A 23,761-nucleotide genomic window follows, 5' to 3' on the forward strand; every position below is an offset into this window, starting at 1 on the left:
TGTCCATACAAAATAACTTGCTTGAAACAGACCTGAAAAGAGGGATGTAAGCAGACTTTAATGCACATATTCTTAAGGTATTTAAATCCATGGTGTTATCTTCTACATATCTCCGATACTAAGACTTCAGTGAGATGTACTTTTTGTAGCATTTGAAAATAAAGAGAGTATACTGAGTTTAAAGATTCCATCCCCCCTGATTTTCATATCTATTTTTGCCTACTTCACCTTGTTGCAACAGATACTTCAGAATATACTTGCTAGGCATTTTATATTTAGAACATCTTTACAAATACCCATTTGAAGAGAAAAATCAGAAAAGTAACAAACATAAGAAAATTATGATGATCAATTCATTTCAAAGATAACTTATTTAAGTTCTATAGTTATTTTTATTTTTAAATGGGTTATAACATTTCTATAGTTTTAGAACTTTTTCCACTCAATAATATATCATAAATACCTTTCTAATATTTTAATTTCAAAAAATGTATTTCTGAAACAACATAGTATTCTAAACTTACAAGATAAATTTATTCAAATCTTTGGGTTGTTGTCAATTTTTTACTCTTATAAACATATTTATAATTAAATCTTTTCAAGATTAGACACTTTAAGTGGAAGTTAAACTTCCAGGTAAGTAAGTTATGCTTTGGTGCAGTACAAGACTATTTAATATGGGAGTATGGTTTGCTAACCATTATATTTTCGTTAATTATGGTCACAGACTAGCTTTTTGCTTATTGTTCACTTTCAGTTTTTCCACCTTTTTTGCTGTTGCTGTTGTTAGATACTATCTCTTCTATAGTCCCAGCAAAAACTGGGTATTTCTTACTCTCCTTTTAGCTTTCACCTAAGAGTTTGTTTATGAGAATACCTTTGTGTAGATTTTATGAACAATGTGGAACAACTCTGTGAATCCATCATGTCCAAAGGGAAATCTAGAGACGGGGTGGACACTAGTTGGGAAAATGAACTTTTTCATATTTTTATATAACTCTTGCTCGTATGTTGAACTATCACTCAAATACACTTAATTTCATCCAACAAGACTTGCCAACTTCCAAATTCTGGCAACTATGAATTCCTGGCAACTATGAATTTCTGGCAACTATGAATGGCAGCCATTCTGGAGCTGCTATTATGTACAGCATAATAAGAATGTGTCATATGAAGTACAGCTAACTTTCTTCTAACATGCATTCCCCAACCCCAAATACACTCTATCCTTCTTAGTCTTAAAAATGGACTTATTGGTAGGAACAAAGGAAATGTAACCACTACCATTGTGATGAGAACCTAACAATTTCTGACAACGTGGGACTTACAGGAAGTCCTGAGTTTTTGTGCTAAGCCTGTGGGAAGGCAGGATGGGAGTCTGACAAGGGAAAGAGGCACACAGGTAAAGTGTGTTTAGTCTCTATCTTCTAAGACCCCAGATAACTTCAGAACAAAGGAGTTGAATTTTTGTCTTAATAAAATATTTTATAGACTATTGATAGGAAAAAAAAGGTAATGTAAAAAAATCTAATTTGAATGATTAAAAAAATGCAGAATTCATCAGATTATCTTATAGAGACCAGTATGACTTAATTCTCTCTGGATGTCATGAAAAATCATTAGTAACAGAAACCAAATTTATTGTCCAAAGTGATAACATATCAAAGAAATACATATCAAATCTGTTGCCATTAATTAGTTTTTAACATCTTTATTGCATTTACAATGTGTGTGGAACATTATTAGGATTTACAGTAGAAGCCAAATATCCCAGCCCTTAAAAATCAAATAAGAAAGATTGAATGAACCATACATAAATATCTGTGAACACAAGCACTGGAAACGTACATATGATTATAATTTTACAGGCTTAGACAGGTAACTGCTGTATGTAACAGAACAGGTGGGAAGGGTAAGACAAAGTAGATAAAAGTCACTAGGGGTGCGAAATAACTGTAGCTGGGTGGTATTGAATAAAAAGACAATATTGAAAATACAATTTGATTTGTAAAGGCTAAAATGTCCTGCAAAAACATATCTACTTCCTAAGCACAATTGTGAGGTAGAATTCTCCCCACCCCGTTTTCTGGTTTCTTGACCACCGTTTGGGGGATTTTCCGCCCAGATGCTTCTCTTCACGCTGCCGTACCTGGGACTAACCAGTAGGACATGTTCTTTAATACCCCTTCCATCCCCATTGAACAGAATGAATCTTTTCTGTTCAATTATCAGTCTTATTTTGCCTACTGAAAACGGGTGGCAAAAGTTAGTAATGTAACAAACCAATGCTGTTTCTTCTAGCTAATATTATCACCATGCTTGGCTAAGTACTTTAATCATTCAAGGAGTTACACTAAAATTTCAGGGATAGGTACCATTTGGGGAGCTGTTTTGGGCAGACAGGCATTTGTGTCCTTCAACACTAACTGCCAACTGTGAAGAATGCCATTTCTATTCCAAATCCACTTCTAATACTTCAGATTATGGGTCATAAAAATAGTTTACAGTTTTCTACACACTCAAAATATATGAAAATCCAGGACACAGCACACCCACATTGAAAAAAAGATATGCAAGTTTCTTTCAAAACTACCGTATGACACAGAAACTCTAATCCTAGGTATTCACCCGAGAGAGATGAAAGCCTATGTTCACATAAGACTTATGTTAAGAATAACCATAGCAGCTTCACTTATAATCGCCAGTACTGCAAACAGCCCAGGTATTTATAAATAGGAAAATGAATAAATAAACTGTAATACAGTCATACAATGGAATACTACTCAGCAATAAAAAAGGAATTAACTATTAATACACACAACCACATGGATAAATCTCCAAACCATGGTAAGTGAAGAAGTCTTCAAGAAAGATACATGCTGTGCGGCTCTATTTACACAAAGATCTAGAACATGAGATCCGATTTAAGGTAGAACAAAGAATAGAGGCTGCCTGTGGAGGAGGATGTGGTTGTAGAGGACTGACTGGAAATGGCACCATGGGAATTGTTTTAATAGCATTTTATATTTTGACAGCACTGTATGCATTTACCAAAACCCAGCAGATACACATTTAAGACTTCCACATTCGTTGTATGCTAATTTTAAATAAAAGTACAATTGCAAGCAAATACCGAATTCTAGCTAATGACTGAAGTATTCAGCAGGAAGTGTGTAGATTTCTTCAATTTAAAATGCATCAGAAACAATCTGAATTGGTGAACTGATGGATGGATAGATATGTGACAAAGCACAGTTAATGCTAACTAGCATCCAGGTGGTGAGTATACTATAAAATTTTAACTTTTTTATATGCTTGAAAAATTTTATAATAAAATATTGGGGAAAAAATTCAGGGCACACTGCTTCCAAAATAATGCTGCTGAGAATTTCATTACTGATTTCATAATCATAAATTCTTCCCAACAGTGTCAACTTAGAAACTTAAGAGCTTGTGAAAGGATATTCCTGTGTGAGGTAAGAAATCAGTTCTTGGATCTGTGCTGACTTAAAATTGTCAAGGTGATTTTTCATCTCCTCACACTTACATGCATTGATGGTTATTTTGAGCAAATTTGTTGGTTGTGTAGACTAACAGAGTTAAGATGAAAAAAACATTCTAAAGGGAAAAATCAAGCACATTTTTTTTAACTGATTTTTAAAACTAAAAAAGAACCAGAGTAACTATAATAGAAACAATGTGTAGACCCAAAACACGATGTGAGGCTTGATCATAGTGAATAGGTCCCCACCAGTCAAGTGGAAGGACACCGGAGTCATTCTCCTGTCTCTCCAGGAATGACACATTTAGAGACACCATCTAGAGATGGCATCTGACTTGTAAATACTTCTAAGGGGACACTGAGAGGATAAGAATGGCTTCAGACTCCTATAGCCTTTTGTCAGAAATATTTAGTATTCCACAAGACTGACTTAAGATTCATAACAATGCTACTCTAATATTGAAAGCTGGTAACTATTTTTAGTTATGGTGACTCAGTGGTAAAGAATCCACCGCCAATGCAGGAGAAACAGGAGTCACGGGTTTGATCCCTGGTCAGGAAGATTCCCTGGGAAAGGAAATGGTAACCCACTCCAGTATTCTTGCCTGGGAAATTCCATGGACAGAGGAGCCTGGCAGCCTACAGTCCAAAGGGTCACAAAGAGTTGGACATGACTTTGCGACTGAGTACCCAGCACAAGAATTTCTGTATAATTACCTACGGTATTATGTGTTGCCTCCTAAAAATTTTCTAACCTTGATTCTTTTATAATTTTGCCTACTGCTTTCACAGTGTGTAGTTACAGTTCTGGCTCTTCCTGTGATCTCTAAGTTCATGTTCTAGCACAGGCTCTGCCTTTTCCTCAAGCACATGGACTAGTTTTGTCATGTTTTCAAGTCTGCTTTAAAACATTACAGTCACGTTACTCAGCATTGTATCTATGAGCCTTTTTCAGTATTAAACATTCCCATGTACTTATGCTGTTTCATGAAGCACCCATAGCTCCATCAGCCTCTATTATAGTCTTTTTCTCTTATTATCACTGCCCAAGTTTACCAGGATTGCTCTTCTCTAACCATAACAGCACCAATGGTGGTCAGATTCATGCTCCTGTTTCTACAGGTTGGTGCTGACTCACTAAGATCATGAGCAGGACTTTTACTTACTTTCTTACTTTTCAATGGACTTGTATTCATGTCCTGTTAACCTCAAAGTAGAGGATACTCCTCCCGTGTCCTCCATCTGGCTGGCCTATCATCCTGCCACAACAGAGTTAATTTGTCAGGTTTAAAAATCTTGCTGTTTACTGCAGAGCCCACTGGCCCCACCCTCAGTATTTTCAGTACACCGAATGGAGGGGAAATGGGAGTGTTGGGAGGTGAGCAGACAAGGTTCCCTTTCTCCCAAGACCCCGTGCTTGGGACAAGAACACAATTAAAGAATGCTCCCCATTCTATTCTGGAAAAATAATCATCCTTCTATTTTGAATAATATTTTTTCAACAGACTTTTAACATAATTATACTTCATTCTTAAAATTACTTGGTATGATTTCTCTATTTTACAGGTTCAGAGAAGTTTAATGATTTTTCACCCAGGTTAGTAAATGCCAAAGCCAGATTCTAAAGTATTTAAACTCTACCTCTTTTCATTATATTCACTAGAGTTCTTATTTTAGCCTAAGTTTACAACCTTTCCTGTACTATTCTTGCCATTATTTATGTTTCTTGGCTAAACCTAGGTTTTCTGCAGCACACACATAAGTCAACTAATGTCAGGAGTTAAACCTGCACTTCCTTTTCCCTCATCAAAGTGACTGTTGCCCCTCTATATACCAGGAGCGAAATTTTCCACATCCAACTGGAGCTCTTTATTTTTTGAACTGAAAGTTAGCTCTAGCTAAGTTTTGCTGATTAGGTTAACTGGTCAGCTATATTCTAATCCACCTTCTTAATCCTAGATAATTTTTCCTTTTGAGGTTTAAAAAAATATATCCCAAACATACATCTCTTGTCACTGATATTTACCAATGTTAACTTCCTATAGCGTTTTCAATAGACTCAAGAATGGGGACGATTTTAACAACTACAGTTATGTTCAGTTTTTAGTAATCACAGTATTTTACCATGGTCCTGTGGGGGTGGGAAAAGTAGATAGTAATTTCCAATCTTTCTGGCAAGGAACTTAAAATGTAGTAGAGAATTACGAAGTCTTTCTTCAAACAAAGCCAGTACAGAGACAGGTTCAACTAATCTCACAATCACGCCATTTGTCACAGTGGGCTTATGTATGATTTACTCAGCACTATCAGAAAAATAACTGCCATATTCACATTAAGGAGAATGCACTAACAATAATACGCTGGATAGCACACCCCACACATCAACTGATAGTGAAACGAGCACGTTAATACCAGGTAATGCTTTGGAGCACTGGCCAACATAAAGACCTATAAGGTGAGAGAAGTATCCAATCCTCTACAGAGCAAGGAAGCCTAGAACTGCCGACATCTTAGCTGGCAGACTACGCAATTTTATCACCCATGAGTTACCATGGTAGAATCAGGTGACCAACAATGAAGACTGGGAATACCGTCAATTTTATCTGAAAGGAAGTTATCATCTTCACATCATAATTTTGCTGGGTTAGACATGTGTGAATAGATGCCTAAACTGTCCATAAGATACTTCGCTTACACAGGAGCAAATTTATGACATGAAGACAAAAGAAAAACTCGAAGCAAAACAAAAAATTAAGCTAGCCTAATTAACATTCAATAACTCCCTGAGATGAGTTAAGATAATGTGAAAGTTGTAGCATGCGTGCTAAGTCGCTTCAATCATGTCTACCTCTTTGCGACCTATGGACTGTAGCCTGCCTGGCGTCTCTGTCCATGGGACTCTCCAGGCAAAAATACTGGAGTGGGCTGCCATGCCTCCTCCAGGCAATCTTCCTGGCCCAGGGATCAAACTCGATGTCTCCTGTGGTTCCTGCATCGCAGGCAGATTCTTTATTGCTGAGCCACAGGGGAAGCCCAAGTTGTAGCCTATATTGTACCGATTAAAAATGATGGTTCTTTATTTGCAGGCCAATGTTAATTTATTACAAAGAACTTGTCTTTTCAAACAGATTGAAGTCACTTCCTTCACAGGTATTCTAGTGAGCTATGATCCTATGAATAAAAATCACATTCGGGCATTGTTGGTTTTCATTCATAACTATGTCTATGGGTATTTGGATACACATATAGAAAGCAGGAGCAAAGTTACAAATGAAAAGCAACAATATTTACTATGTGTTAAAAGCAGAATCCATCTTCACTTGAAATACTCAAACCACAAATATTTCCAGATATGCCTTACTTCACTCTTGCTGTAGGCAGGGCAGATTAAGGCACATAAAATTAACTCATTTGACAGTAAGTAGGGGAGTTGATGGTAGAATTAGAGAGTCTCTTTACTTACAACCCAGTTCCTTTCTGGCAAAGTCTTAATAAATTCAGTATGAGAGATATTGAGTACAACTATCTCAATTACTTCAGTATCTAAAACTATCAAATGACTTCCTGATGAGAAGATTCACTCAGTCAGTTCTAACTTTAGGAAATCTGTTTAAAACATACTTCAGACTACAGTACAAGAGGAATTATTACTAACCCTTACAACAGACATACAGGGGAACTGAGCAACTATTGTTGTTCAGTTGCTACGGCATGTCTGATTCTTTGTGACCCTACAGACTGCAGCACGCCAGGCTTCCCTGTCCTTCATTATCTCCCAGAGTTTGCTCAAACTCATGTCCATTGAGTTAGCGATGCCATCCAACCATCTCATCCTCTGTCATGTTCTCCTCCTGCCCTCAATCTTTCCCAGCATCAGGAGCTTTTCCAGAGTAACTATTATGCCATGAGCAAAATGCTGGGAATAGGAGAAGTCAGGCCCACAAGTTTCCTTCCCTCCAAAGAGCTCATAGTGTAGCAGGCACAGACATAAATAGCTGCAGCATGTGGTTAGCACCGTCATGAGGACTGAAATGAAGAATCACAAACGTTCATACTCATAGAAGTTAAACCTTAAAAGACTAAGGATTAACAAATAAAGAAAAAGCCTTTCTGGATGTTCTCAGAAGCAGTGGCAGCATAAAAGGGAGCAGTTAAATGTAGCCCCCAGATTTTCTGGCATGTCCATTAAAAAAGACTGTATCTCAAACCAAAATTACTCTGAGAAAGGTGAAAAAAAATATGATAAATAACTTCACCTAAGCTGAAAATGTCAAGCAGGTAGCTGAAAATACAGGTTGAGACGTTCGGACCAGATACATAACACAGGACACTGGGATAAAATAAGATACCCTAAGGACAGGATACATCCAGAATCATTCCGAAGACAGAATCTGAGAGAGCACATTTTAGTAGATGCATTTTAAATAACAGTTATGTGACTACACTGAGTTACAACAGAAGATAACATCGTCAAGGGAGGAAACACCATAGGAGAGGCTGCTCCATGGTAGGAATGCTGCAGAGGCAGAAAAGGAGAGAGGAATGCAAAGTGGAAAAAAAAGAAACCATTCAATTCAGTAACTGGATCCCACTGCACACCTCTGCACTGCAGGGCTCTGTACAGCCAGGCTGCAAGGCGCTGAGCAGCGAGTGCTGGGGACGCAGGGGCAGGGGATATGGGATTCTGCAAGAAGTCTGGCAGTGAAGAAGGCTGGAAAAACCAGCAGGCTCAAAAGGAGCTTTTTCCACTGGAAGTATGATACATGGACATTTCAGTAGACAATGGAAAGAAAAGAGCATACTTTGCATAATTTTGTATTGATCACAGACTATAAAATTGCTTTAATCTTTCTCAAAAACATTTTCTGAAACAAAGATGAACACAAAATTATATGTATTTTACCATTTAAACTTAATATAAACTTAAAAGCATTAACATTTTATATATTTAATTTCTAAAAGATGTGTACAATTTTTGTTATTATACTACACCAGAATCTTGCATCTAGTCTATCATGACAAATTAAATGTTATTAACAATTGCTATTTTAGCTCCTGAAAGATTACTCTGATATAGAGGATGACATTTAAGTAACTATGTATGCCTTTCCCAGCCCTCCTCTCCCAAAGACAAAATATTTTCAGAACAGTAATTTGGATAACATTTTTCAAGTTGAAGAAGAGAAAAATGAGAGTGTTCCACTAACATCTAAACTTTTCTTCACAATAATTTTTTTTGATAAAACATGCTTATTTATTATATATACATGCTTACATATGAATTTCCTGGCTAAAATACATGCAACCAACATGAAAAAACAAATATTAAACCATCCTCACAAGCCTAAGAATGCCCTTTTAATTAAGGCACTCATGTTTGGAAACAGGATATAACCACCAAATTAAATAAGGTGTTTAAAAGAAGCCTTTTATTAAGCACAAACAACTTTTAATACATTATCAATACAAATAGGAAAATGTCTTTTAATGAATATGATATATCAAAAATCTGAAGGTTTTTCTTCATACGGACACAATAAAAATAATCAAATTTGAAGGAGAATTACAAAGCAAAATTTTGAGGACACCACTGTCTACTAATAACAGTTGAGCTATAGTCTAAATTTACTACATCACCTGGGGAGGAAGGGCAACCATTTTTTATAGAGAGAATTCTAAACTCTTATTAGCACCATTCAAAGCTTATTATCAGTTGTTCATCTACAAACTGACAGGTCAGGTAAAGCTTTAAAGCAAGTTTTCAGTGCAATGTTTACAGTTCCTTCTTTTACGATACTTGGAGTCTATGATCTCAAAGCATGTTAAACAATTCTGCCTTGGTAATTACAAGGTGTTAACATGTGGAGAGAAATGTGTAATGGAAAGAAATGAGGCTTATCCTGGCTGTGAAACGCATCTTAACGTATTGTAGCTAATGCTGGAGTATGCTGATGACATGCGGGACTATGAACAGCAGGTCTCTGGGAAGAAGGCAGCTATTAGCTCTCTGTAGTCATCATTTCTGGATGTCTCAGCTGCTGCCTTTTGAGACTAACTAGTTTCATCCTGTCTCTGATGTGTTCTGCAGTAGAAGCCATGTCACTTGGGCTCCCAAAATATTGTTCAGTTCTAAAAAATCAAAACAGAAAAAGCTCAATCAGATTAATACAAACCCATTGACTGTGCAGTGAATGCAAAAGGAAGCAAAAATTACCATAAAAATTACCTACGTGGTATGCCGTTAGTTCATTTGCAGACCATACTGTTTATCTTTGAGTAGCAATTCAGTAGGAGAAACATTTTTTTAAATGGCATAAAACATTTTTTAAAATGGAAAAAAATATATTAATGGTATAAATATCCTATCACGTATACTTCTGATAATCTCAATAAACCAAACAATGCAACAAATAAACAGTGCAACAGCAACAACGCTCTGCTTTCAGCTTGGGAGCCAGACCAGACACAAATATAAAGTCTGTGTGAGTACTTCGGTGCTAAGGACTGTGGTCATCAGATGTTTAATATAGCTGGCAAGTAAAATATCCATTTAATGTTAAGCCATCATTTGGGACATTAATAGGCAAAATCATTTAATTTTATCCTATTTGCAAAGACACAGTATTCAGAGTCATAGAATCTTTTAGAGCTCCAAGAGTTGTTGAAAATAATCTGGTTTAGCTTTGTCTTTTCAGATCAGAAAACTAAGACCTATAAAAACAAATGACTGAACTACAATCACACAGTGGAAAAAACAGAATCTGAATGTGGGTCTTCAAGCAGGGAATCCAGAGAGACCGCCTTATTTCTTTCGTTGTTCTAGGAGAATGGTACAAAAGGTAAGTGTGACTGAGCTCACTGTCACATTTTACACAGTATAAACAAATTACCATACAACAGGGAATGGAATAATAACTGCAAATATTAAAGTTGTGAAATCTGAAAATAGAGCACTAACTGACTCTTCCATTTTAAAAACGAAAATGACACGTGAACTATTTGTAGAACCTGGGAGAAGCAGCCCATGCGAAACAACCAGGGGGAGATGCTCCTGGGAGGACTTGAGTAGAATGAGACTGACTTTGTGACAACTGGCTGTGAAACACAGAAATGAGGTTTTGGTGGAGTGATGTCCTAAATGGACCAACCAGAAGCACCCTACTAACACTGTTACCAGCTGGATTTATAAAACTTTTAGATTTTATTCTCTTTTATACACTGGAGATACACACGACTTTAAAAGCTACTTCTGATTATTTAAGTTTAGGTATGACTAGAGATTATCTAAGCATAGACTATGAATAACATTATATCTTCTCAATATCAATTCCAAATAATCCTTTGAAGTTCATGACACATTAGCTGTGGCACTTATCACGTGTGAGATAATCGTTTTAAGTAGTTTATATACATTTAGCTCATTTAACACCCTCACACATAACCCAAGGAGGTATGGAAAATATATTCCTATTTTTAGATGAGGGAATGAGGCACAGAAAAGGTGAAGTGGCTTGCCCAAGAAGTCACAGCTAGTAAGTGGTGGAGCTGACATTTAAACCCAACAAACCAGGCTCCAGAGTCCACAATCAAACCTACTACACTATATTACAGTGTTGGCGTTTCTGTTTAGTTGCTCAGTTGTGTCCGACTCTTTGTGACCCCATGGACTAGCCCACCAGGCTCCTCTGTCCATGGGATTTCCCAGGCAAGAACACTGAAGTGGGTTGCCACTTCCTTCTCCAGGGGATCTTCCCAACCCAGGGACTGAACACACGTCTCTTGCCCTGGCAGGCGGATTCCACTGAACTACCAGGAAAGCCCTATATTACAATGTAAGGACAGTACATTCAGTGGTTTGGTTTCTCTATTGTTTGAATTAAATATCCTCTGAATTACCACCAAACTGTTTTCCTTGAGAAGATCTAGCTCCCTGGGGATAAAGCTACTATGATTCATTTACTGGACCATTTATTTGCAAGAGGTTAATTCTTATTTTTATCATCAACTATGTGAAATGGAAAGGAATGTGGAAATCATGACCCCATCATTTTACAAATGAAGAAATTAGGACTCTACATAGCACAGTGAAAAAGAGAATGGATTTGGTGCCAGACAGACCTGAAACTATGTTCTAATTTCACTTAGAAGCTGTGATATCCTGACACCTTACTTAATCTTTCTGAGCTTCAGTTTCTTCATCTGTAAATCACAATAATCGTACTGGCCTAGCACTGTTTGGTCAAAAGCCTATAGGTGAAATGTTTAGCTTTGCGCTGGGTATGTATTTTGAGCACACTGAACATTCCCCTCCCCATCCATTCCCTGAATGAAGTTCAAAGTTACCTGACTCCTTATCATCACAGTCAAGGCTAGAACCCAGTATGTCAACCTACTCAATGATCTTTCTTCTACAATAAGCTATCGAGGGCAATACATTTGATAGCAGCAAGTACCAACTGCTACCACTGTTAAAAACCCAGTAGGGATTTCTTTTCATTTTAAACTCATTTATTACAGATACTGAAGATGTCAACCAAAGCTAATTTACTAGGACTTTTTAGAAACAGATCTTCTTCTCTTGATATTACTTTAAGACCTTACTGATAAAAGCACAAATTGTAAGAACATGCAGCATACCCATCAGGATAAACTACAGGAACAGTTAGTCTATCTAAAAGTGATTTCCCAACCGCTTCAACTTCATCAAACTGCTCCTCATCATTAATAGCTTCAGGCTCTTCTGGACAGTCTTGTAAAATCTGCAACAAATAAAAGTGCAACATCAATCAAGAGACACAGAAGGAAATCAAGTTCATTAAAATTTAGTAGATTGACGGTGTTTCTGTTCTGTTCCTAGAATCTTCATGTATGTCATAGAAGACTGATGATTGACAAAGCTGACCCAAGAAATTCAAATAAAATCAAACACATAATCCACACTAATAATATTAGAATTGGAATAAGAAGAGTTCTATAGTGATTTCCAAAAAAAAAAAAATACTAGACTATTATTTGGAATTAAACTGAAACTGTGCTTAAGAAGTAGTATTCTTTCATACATTAAGTAACAATTTATTGAATACTCACTTTATGTTTATGTAGTGGCTTGGGATATGAATGAGAAACAGATTTTGACCTCAAAGAGCTTACAAACTTCACAAATGAAAAGATATATATAAATACATAACATATACCCAGAGTACAAACACATAACAAGGTGATTCCCTAGCTAGAAACTTTACAGTTATTTTAAAAACAGATCTGCTGACTTGAGTTACATGATATAAACTAAAAAACAAAATATAAATAGATATGGTTTTAATTCAAATTTGGAATTTCTATAGTCCTTGATATTATTTTTTCCTTAATTATCACTATTTAAATTTAAATGGTATGAAAGAAAGAAAAAATTGCTGTGATTTGAAATAGTTAAGGCTGTAAGTACAGACCCACAGAGTAGCCGCTAGGGACACGTGGTTAGTGAGCTCTTGAAGTGTGTCTAGTCTCAGGTGCAGACGTGCTATCAGTCCAAGATACACTTTAGATTTAAAACAGTAATACTAATTTTAAAAATTTACCTCCAAAAAAAAAATCAGCAAATTTGAGACAGAATAAAAATAATTTATTTTTGCAACTCTGTTTGCATACTTTTCTGAATCCAATTATGTTTATTTTGGCATTACTCATAAAGGATATTTTCATATAATAAAACTCCAGATTTAATTTAAATATTTTCCTAATCACTATAATTTGCTATGTAGTTTGCTTATAGTTGTGGCTTGCTGGTATGAAACAGAACCCACCCAAGAGAAAAATAACATCTAATAACAAAAGGTTTTACATAAGTTGACATAATAAAATAACCTTAAGCAGAGTTTATTATAAGCATGATAAAGGCCAAGAACCAGAAAAAATAGGAACATTAATATTTTATGAAAAAATTCTCAATCATATTCATTCTTGGGCTTCCTGGTGGCTCAGATGGTAAACAGTCCCCCTGCAATGCAGGAGACCCAGGTTTGATCCCTGGGCTGGGAAGATTCCCTAGAGAAAGGATTGGCTACCCACTCTGGTATTCTTGCCTGGATAATTCCATGGACAGAGGAGCCTGGCAGGCTCCATGGGGTCACAAAGACTTGGACACAACCAAGCAACTAATATATATTCATTATTACATAACTTCTTAAAGAGATCTAGATTTTTAAATGTCTTTGCAGATAAATTTTAAGAGTAGTATCCTAAAAAATTATCAGTGGTGTTAAGAGATTGGGCCAGTGGTCATGCTGGGATGGGCAGCAGAAGCACTGTGATTAAAAGAGGATGGGGAACAACCTCTGGGTGCTGGTAACATTCTGTTATTTGAATAGTGCGCTAATTACACAGGCGTTCTCACTCTGAAAATTCAGTGAGCAGAACATTTGAGCTGCACATTTTTCTATGTTAGTAGTATAGTTCAATAAAAAGTTTTCACTGAAACAATCAATAGATAAATAAGTCAAGCCATTTGGATACTTTAATTCATCAACAGTCGGCCCATCTTACACTAAAAAAATGACCTGTAGAGTTCAGTAACCGGCTCAGTGAGAGTTAATGTGGACATTTCCCAACAGATGTACTGCATAACACAGACAGAAACTGCTTAATTCCTGAGGCTCCTGGCAGTATCTCTTCTGTCTTATAGACCAAGGCTATCTTAGGTTTCTCATATCTTAACTTGCATTGAATATCCCCTACATATAAACTTTCATCTTTAAGAAATCAAAACAAAGTTAACTACTTAGTAAGGCTCCTCTTTGGAATGGAAATAGAAGACTTGGATGCTATCAATTTTCACTGTGGAGCTGAGAAAAAGGTTCAATTGAAAATTTGCCCAAATAAAACACCGCATATTAACTTTTTAGTTTCTGAGATTAATGAATTCATTAAATAGTAAATTCTAGAATGATTCTTTAAAGATAACACATGAGAAAAAAAGGTTTCATTTTTATCCTTACTCTTGTAATTTTAGCTGGAGAGGCTCAAAAGATTATACAAATCACAAAGTGACCTTTTAAAAAATTTATGACAATTAGTAGTATTTGAGAACACAAAGTTTCCTTTCTTGGCATAATGAAACAGTGGGAGTCACGACACTCGAAAGAACAGACAGTACATTCTGGGCACCAGGTCGGGTGAGGAGAGACATGGTGCTGAGCAAAGACTACTGGACGGTTTCAGTTCCTCTAACCACAGTACTCCAACCCTGGTATGGCTTACCAAGAATCTGATGTGAACTTTCCAAGACAATACGTTATACCTAAACAAACTTTAAACAATGGAATGCATATAAATTTTTAAAGAACAGACTAATCATAAAATTACAAGGTAAACACATTTTAAACATACATAACACACACAACTGAAACTACATTTTTAAAAAAAGCGAACCTTTTCAGCATTTGAGTGAAAGGCAATAGCCATCTCCAGCCTATGCACCCTCTCTTCAGATGCGACTGTGAACTGCTTCCACACTCTGTTCAGCCGAGGAAGCGTATCCCCAGATGACCGAGAGGTGCAGCGCAAAGACTGGCACAGCACCACTGTGGCCTGCAGCAGCTGTCTGCCGTAGTCGTAAGTGCTCTGAAGAAGAGAAGGTGAACGCAAAGTTATAACAACAGAAGTCTAAAGAGAGGGGCAGGAAAGTGAACAGGAGGACTGGAGCGGCAATTAAGTAACACTGCTAGAAGTCAATAATGAATGAGTCCACTGGCGCTTACTACTGCAAGTCGCCTGCATGCATAAATAATTAAGCGGAAGCAATACTACCAGTTAATTTTTATTAAGTTTATTTCTTGTTAGGCTTTCCTCTCTTACTCTGCTTTCCTCTCAGCCTGCTCAATTTCACCAGCCCAAAAAATTAAAAAAAAGAAAAGAAAGAAATCAATTAAAAAAAAATCTGCTCACCCATTAATTAAAACAAATGGGTGGAAAGGGGCATTTAATATTCCACATAGGAAACCACACTGTTAACAACATGAACTCAGTAATTAGGGAAAATAAGATAACTTTTCACATGAAAAAAAACCCATGTTGTTATAATGCTGACACTGTTGAGATGCAGAAACTAGGGTTTCTAATTGACTGATATTAACTTATACTTCATAGTAACTTTTACAAATGAATGGTTACTGCCTTAAAATTACCATAATATATTAATATATCATAAATCAGAGGGAGCTACAGAACCTGTATTCAGGAAAACTTAAACCCTCTCAAATTTATACAGGCTAGTTTTGATTCATCAGCTGACATTTTCTTAGTTCTATATTTCTGGATTAATATAACTAACCTTCTTGGACTTGGGGGGCTAAGTTACATTACAAACATGTAGAAAACTATTTTAACACTGAGCTTGTAGAAAAGGAAGATAACCAGTTCTGCACCTGTGCAACATCAACAAATTTTCTATGCTTCTCCAGCAGAACTTTCGTTTCCTGAGCGTCATCCCCCAATCTGGTGTGTGTCTTAAGAAGAGCATCCAGAAGTTCACTGAGCCATTCTACTGCCTGAATGAAAATAAGTCACAGTCAACCTGGAGTCGTAACTTTTTACCTTATATATCAAAACACCATATTAATAAAAAGAAAGATTACTATCATGTGATTAATTAACCCATTTGTTATAATCGTAATAGCTTATTTCAGTGCCAAGCTACATGAGTTAATAATCTCTCCTCTTCCTTAAAATTTTTAAAATCTAAAGACAAGACCTATTAAAGAGAAGTACTCATTTAAAATTAACATCACATGATTTATATTAATAAAATCCATGTGTCTATGTAATATAGATCTTATTGGAATCACATTACAGACTTAATGTTACAACTTAAAATTCTAAGTTTCTTCTATGTTAAGTTGTAACTATGTTTTTTGATATTGACTACGCAAAATAGCAAACTGTTTATCTAGCTACAAAACCCTCTTGTGGGTTAAAAGGCAGTAAACTACACCAGCCTTCATCCTGGGATGTAACTGACAACCAAATCACAATAATAAATAATTCCAATTTCTAGCTCAATAGAGCATTTCATTGAGAAGTAAGTCAAATGAGACCAGTAAGATTATTGGAAATATAAAACTTTATTACTGCAACAGGATAAATGAGAATCTGATTTAATGAATTTACTTAGGACCATGAAAAGAACACTTCTGTTTACAGTTAGGTGAAATCAATTTTCTAAGTAAAGACAAGTACATAATAGGCTTGACTTATCTTTACCTGGGCAGCATCTTCTTCACATTTAAACAACTGTACCATCTGAAGCATCTTTAATCTTCGCACATCTACCATGTCTTCACATCTAATAAACCCAAACATGAATTTAGGGAAACATTTCAGTTTTGTGGATAACTAGTATAACACCACCATCTGCACACATATTTTACAGTATATTAAAATACTTAGTCTTACACTATGGAGACTGTAACTATTTTGTATTGGTTTGCAAGAATTTTAAGGATATCTGTATCTGTGTTCCATTAAAACCTCAAAATACCTGAAAGATACTAAATCACAAACCCTCTTGAGTATTGTATGGATTGTGCAAAATACTGAAGCAAAGCACAAACACAGGAGTACACTAGAGCCTGAAGAGACAGTAACTGCCAATTAGCATTAAACGAACTTCAAAGACAAAAACATAAAGTTTCTAAAATACTAGAGAATGATGCTCCAAGGAAATTTAAAAAAAAAATTAAAGCTTTTCATTATATTACATTACCAGAGTAATATCTAATTTTGAATTAAAAAAAAAAAAGCTCCCATCTATGCTCTTAAAAAAGAAAAAAAAATTCTGTTGATCTCTGGATAGAAAGAAACACAATTCAGAGTATTTTTAGATTTTAATGTGGTCTCCCTGGATAACATACAGATCAAAAATTTAAGCTGACTTGATCAATTAAGCTCTGATCCATCCATCCCCTTCATTTCCATGCAATTCCATGTACTTCAGATGGGAAGGAGAGAATCTCATGGCAGTACTGAATACCACTAACAAGCCACCCAGGAGGCACTGGGCTCCACTAGAGTTGATATTCTTAAGGAAGCTTGATAACAATAGCTAAGTCATTGTCACAGGCTATTTTTTTTTTTTTCAAGAATGCCCTCACCACAATCTATAACATATTTTTAAAGGGCAATTTGGTTAAATAATCCTACAAGGGACTGAAGAGAAGTGATTTATTTTTCAAATCTGAAGCTAAAAGACAAGGTAAGACATGTCAATGATGAAGACAGTATCATACTTAACATATATTTTCAGGTACTGGAGACTGTGCTTGAAAATACAAGACATGGTTTCTACTTACTGGTTAGAATAAGATGGTCCCACTTGGGAAGATGGACTTTTAAAAAAACAATGTGATAAATACTGATGTGGAGCTATATGAGAATAGGCAGGAACAAGTAAAAACTTGCCCAAGAAATCTAAAAAGGCTTCCAAGGATAAGTACCCCAGAGTCTTGAATAATAAGTAGGAATACACTAGGCAGAAAATGAGGGAAGAAGTATTCTGAGTACTCTGGATGCTTGAAACGACATGATGCATTCAGGAAAGTGAAAATAAGTGTGTGGTTTTGTAGGAAAGTTAAAGGAGGTAAGATTATACAGGACTGGGTTATGAAGGGTCTCCTACACTATTGCAAGGAGACTGAACTTCATCTGAGGAAACAGGAAGTAACTGAGAGGGGTTCACACAAGAAGTTAGGTAATTGGATGAGTGCTTTACAAAGATGGTGCTCATGCACAACAGACTGTAGAGGAGCAAGGAAGGAAGCAGGTAAGAGCTAAGATCATGAAAAAAGGATTTGGAGACAGCAGAACTTGGGCATCTGATGAGGCTGTAAGAGACGATTTTGGTAAATCCTTTGGACAAATCCCAAGTTTGGTAACTGATGGTATTTTTAACTGGGACAGGAAACTAAAGGAGAAAAGCCAGGTTTGGAGGACAATGATTCCAATCCATACAAGTGAGTTTTAAGTATCGTATGGGGCACCCAGGTGGAGATGCTCAGTAGGTAAGAGGAATTACAGGTCCAAAGTATAAGGGAGGGATCTGTGTCAGAGCTGTAACTATTCAATCATGGTGATACTGAAGAAAGTCATTGAAGTGGTGAGACTGTGCGGGGAGACGACAATGAGTGAGAAGAGGATTTGGCCTCAGAACAAACCCTGAAAGCAGTGAAATTAGCTAAAAGACAAGAAATCAGTGCAGAAAACCAAGAAGAAACAGAGTGCCCAGGAGAATCATAAAGGTGTTTTTAATGTATATAAAGTTGTCAGGGAGTTTCAAACAGAAAAAAAAAAATGTCAGTTGTCCCTAATGCTATTCAGAGTGGTCAAGCAATGTCAGAACCGAAAGTATTCCCTGGATTTTGAGCAAGATGAAGGGTTTATTTAAATGTGGCAAGTACAGTCACTGATGACATCAGTAAGAGCAAGTTCAGTGAAGTGGTGAGGGGAGAGGTCAGACGAAGAAGGGTTGAAAAGTAAACTGGAGACAGTGAGGAAGTATGAATGCAGATTAGATCTTCAATGACAGCTGTCGAGGAGAGCTCAAGGCAGAGAAAGAACCGTTGGAAGAGGAGGTGGTAATTTCACACACTAGATGAGCACTAGAAAGGACAGAAACGATATGGACCTAACAGAAGCAGAGGTATTAAGAAGAGGTGGTAAGAATACACAGAGGAACTGTACAAAAAAGGTCTTTATGACCAGGTAAACACAATGGTGTGATCACTCACCTAGAGCCAGACATCCTGGAGTGAGAGGTCAAATGGGCCTTAGGAAGCATCACTATGAACAAAGCTAGCAGAAGCGATGGAATTCAGCTGAACTATTCCAAATCCTAAAAGATGATGCTATAAAAGTGCTGCACTCAATATGCCAACAAATTTGGAAAACTCAGCAGTGGCCACAGGATTAGAAGAGGTCAGTTTTCAATCAAATCCCAAAGAAGGGCAATGCCAAAGAATGTTCAAACTACCACACAACTGCACTCATTTCACATGCAAGCAAGGTCATGCTCAAAACCCTCCAAGCAAAGCTTCAATAGTACATGAACCAAGAACTTTCAGATGTACAAGCTGGATTTAGAAAAGGCAGAGGAACCAGAGATCAAACTGCCAACATCCATTGGATCATAGAAGAAGCAACAGAAAAAAAATCTACTTCTGCTTCATTGACTATGCTAAATCCTTTACTGTGCACATCACAACAAACTGTGGAAAATCCTTAAAATGAATACCAGACCACCTTACCTGTCTCCTGAGAAACCTGTATGTAGGTCAAGAAGCAACAGTTAGAGCCAGACACAGAACAATAGACTGGTTTAAAATTGGAAAAGGAGTGTGTCAAGGCTGTATACTGTCACCCTGATTATTTAACTTATATACAGAGTACATCATACAAAATGTCAGGCTGGATGAAGCACAAGCTGGAATCAAGATTGCCAGGATAAATATTAATAACCTCAGATATGCAGATGGCACCACCCTTGTGGCAGAAAGCAAAAAACAATTAAAGAGCCTCTTGATGAAGGTAAAAAAGGAGAGTGAAAAAGCTGGCTTAAAACTCAACATTCAAAAAATGAAGGTCATGGCATCTGGTCCCATCAGTTCATGGCAAAAAGATGGAGAAACAATGGAAACAGCAACAGACTTTATATTCTTGGGCTCCAAAATCACTCCAGACGGTGAGTGTAGCCATGAAATTAAAAGATAGTTGCTCCTTGGAAGAAATGTTATGACAAACCTAGACATTATATTAAAAAGCAGAGACATGATTTTGCCCACAAAGGTCCGTCTAGTCAAAGCTATGGTGTTTCCAGTAGTCATGTATGAATGTGAGAGTTGGACCATAAAGAAAGCTGAGTGCTGAAGAATTGATGCTGTTGGAGAAGACTCTTCAGAGTCCCTTGGACAAAGCAAGAAGATCAAACCAGTCAATCTTACAAGGAAATCAACCATGAATGTTCATAGGAAGGACTGATGTTGAAGCTGAAACTCCAATACTTTGGCCACCTGACTCTAAGAGCCAACTCACTGGAAAAGACCCTGATGCTGGGAAAGATGCAAGGAGAAGGGGATGACAGAGGACAAGATGGTCGGATGGCATCACCAGTTCAATGGACACGAGTCTGAGCAAGCTCTGGGAGATGATGAAGGACAGGGAGGCCTGGGGTGCTGCAGTCCATGGGGTCGCAGAGTTGGACATGACTGGGGACTGAACAATAACAAAGTATTTGAACGAAAGGCAGGGATTAAAGAGCGGGAACTGACTGAGTGAGGAGACATGGGGGTACACAGTTTTCATAAGAGCAGAGCTTTTTTCATCCTTCTGATGAAAATAATGTAATGGATAAGTTTGCAGATATGAGGATAGAAGGAATCTCTATCTAATGACTGTTTTTTCTGTGATGCAGAGGGAAGTTTCTGTGAGGTTTTGTTGATGCCCTTGAAATTTCTAAGTGCACCAAAATTTCATACAACCATGATAGTCTGTATGTACTAGCATATATTAATTTAATCCTTTATTTTGCAATATCCTGCAATTGCTATTGCAAGTTGAGTTTTCAAAGAACCCTTTAAATTTCTAGTTCTACCATATAACAAATGAAACTAAACATTACCTGACCCAGAATTTACTGTCTAACCCTTCGACAGCAAATATGAGAACAACGGATGAGTGACAATTTGTGGGAGGTTTAGATGAAGAAACAGATCAACGTATGATAAATTTAACAGCAACTCTAACCTAAATGAAAATGGAAACGCCAGATTCTCCCGAGTCTTAAAAGAGAGACGAGTCACAGGCTATACTGGGGATAAAGAATGTGATGCACTTGAATGGAAATGAAATTTTTATCACTCAGTAAAAAGGCGAAAGGTACCCATCATATGAATGAATTGCCATTATTTGTTAGTACAATTATACACAATAACCATTACATTTACCGAAAACTTACTACATGCCTACTATGTAATAGGTAAGAATTTCTACTTTGTATGGAAAATGTATCAATTTTCATTTTAATAAATATTATGTTGTCTCAGCAAAAATTAACATGAATAGTCAAACTTTGCCTTTGTTTTCTAAGCTGCATATCTTCCATCACTCCTTGTATGTGGTCCACATTTTCCTTATTCTCAATGGTTACATCCTTTCCATAGGCCCAGGATGCCTGATTGGAGATCTGATCCAGAAGACCTTGACCTTTTTCACGCAAACCTTGCAATCCTACATCTAAAACAAAAGTTACCAGATTTAATCTCTTAAACAAGAGAAGCTTTCCCTCCCTTAATTAAATCCTCTCAGCAGATACTGTACTTGGATTGCTAGGATAACAGCTTTGTACATTAAACTACTTTGGTCTGGAGCCCTCTGAATATTTCAATCAATAAAACCCATTTAAACGTGGCTCAAATTGGAGCTCCCTCTCATTCAAATTCTCCCTAATGAGAATTTCTAAAAGGTGAACTTCCGTAGACAACTAATTACTTTTCAAAATTGCAAGTAGAAAGTGTGAGAATTCCTGTCTTGATGAGTAAGATTTTCAATTCTTTCCTTTCTGTTTTTACATAGTTCAGTTTTTAGGAGAACATAGAAGGCAAATGCTTTGTTCAAAAAATATATCAGAGCCACAAGACATTAAAACAGTCAAGCACTGTGTTCTCACCATAAAAGGACACTGAACATTTTGAAAATAGGTGCTATCAGCTTATACTCAACAAGAAGCAACACTTAGGATGTATTTATAAGACTTTAAATTAGGTATGTATATTGGAATTCCTTTAGCATTTTTAAAGGAAAAACATTGCTCAAGAAAACTTGTGACATTTTTGAAATAAATTTCATTTGGCAAATTAGATACTAAACATGTAATTACACCATCCATTAAAATAACAAAGACTATAAGCAAGTAAAATGCCAATACAAACATGATTTTTCAAACCCATTCCCTCAAGTCCTTTTCAAAATTAATTAAATTGGTTCAGTCACATGCCACCATTTCCCACTAAATCGCTGCCTTAAGTTTCTGCTTCCTACTCCATTTTCCTTTGCCCGATGTCCCACTCAGTACACACACCCTCCACCCCCATTTTCACATCCACTATTCACTTCTCCCGGTCATGACCTAGGAAACCTCTCTGCATTTTCTACTTGTAGTAAAAGTCAAAAGGCTATGGTGTCAAGTAAGGGTACTAGCTTAATAAAACTGAACCACCCTCTCCTTGGAGAGTATGTAACCTTGGCAATGTTCCCAGTTTGGAGAAACAAATGCACAGAACCAAACCAACTCTTCTTTTCACAAGGTTAGGGTATAGCAACAACAAAAATCATTGCATAAAACACAATGTGGGGCATACAGGGTTTACCACAGAACACTTCACAGCTAAATACAGGTTACGCATGCACTACAGGTAACTGCTCATAGAATATGCAAGACACAGCACTTGTAGATTCGGCTGGGTAAACAGGAAAGGCTGAAGGCCTTCTGGAGGAAGGGTGACGGGCCACCAATGAAAGATAACAACTGCAGCATAAATTACACCTTTTACGGGGATAAAAACTTTTTATACTAATTTCTCCTGTGCTCCCTGTACATGATTATAATTAGATCAGTATAAGTTGACTTGTCTAACCATGGTAATGATATTTTTAAAAAAAGAACCCTTATGTTTCAGCATTTTTTAAATCTGCTTACCAACACTTTTCAGCTTCTCTTCAAGCAGTTTTAAAGTTTGCTGAATCGATGCTCCATCAGCTGGTGCTACATCTACGCACAACATCCCTAATAAGCCATCCAACTGCTGAGACAACTAAAGCAGAGGGACACCAAAGAGATAACCCTGATATAATCAGCATCTACAGTGTTTAATGATTAATGAGGTTTGTATCTAATGAAGTTACCACGATTATACTTGAAAAAACTCTGCTGTTAAAAGACAAGGACACATAATTAGAATACACGTTATCTGAAAGACAGAACACACAGATGCATGCACCAGGAAGACAGTACGTCTAGGTTGGCAGAATGCAGACAAGTGTTGAAACTTTCATTTCTATCTATGTTATAAAACATGAACATCAAAAAACTATCCAAACGAAATCTAGCAATTACATTGGGACACTCTATTTAGACAAAAAAAAAGTTTAGTTGCATGCAGAATAATGTAACATAAAATTAAAAAAAAAATCAAAAAGGTCTATCTTGTTTCCCCC

At 36.6% G+C, this 23,761-nt stretch overlaps 1 protein-coding gene across 1 annotated transcript in view; it reads right to left on the reverse strand.

Moving 5' to 3' along the window:
• Window positions 1-1,650: 1,650 nt before the first annotated feature.
• Window positions 1,651-23,761, reverse strand: part of SESTD1 (SEC14 and spectrin domain containing 1) — a 151,137-nt gene continuing 129,026 nt past the window's right edge. The window contains 7 exon segments of the mRNA XM_070359114.1: window positions 1,651-9,631; window positions 12,140-12,261; window positions 14,930-15,121; window positions 15,925-16,047; window positions 16,760-16,841; window positions 21,622-21,781; window positions 23,244-23,358. Coding sequence (XP_070215215.1) covers window positions 9,502-9,631; window positions 12,140-12,261; window positions 14,930-15,121; window positions 15,925-16,047; window positions 16,760-16,841; window positions 21,622-21,781; window positions 23,244-23,358 — 924 coding nt within the window. The 3' untranslated portion in view covers window positions 1,651-9,501.

This window comes from Bos mutus, chromosome 2 (genome assembly GCF_027580195.1).
Source record: "Bos mutus isolate GX-2022 chromosome 2, NWIPB_WYAK_1.1, whole genome shotgun sequence".
In the NCBI taxonomy this organism is placed as follows: domain Eukaryota; kingdom Metazoa; phylum Chordata; class Mammalia; order Artiodactyla; family Bovidae; genus Bos; species Bos mutus.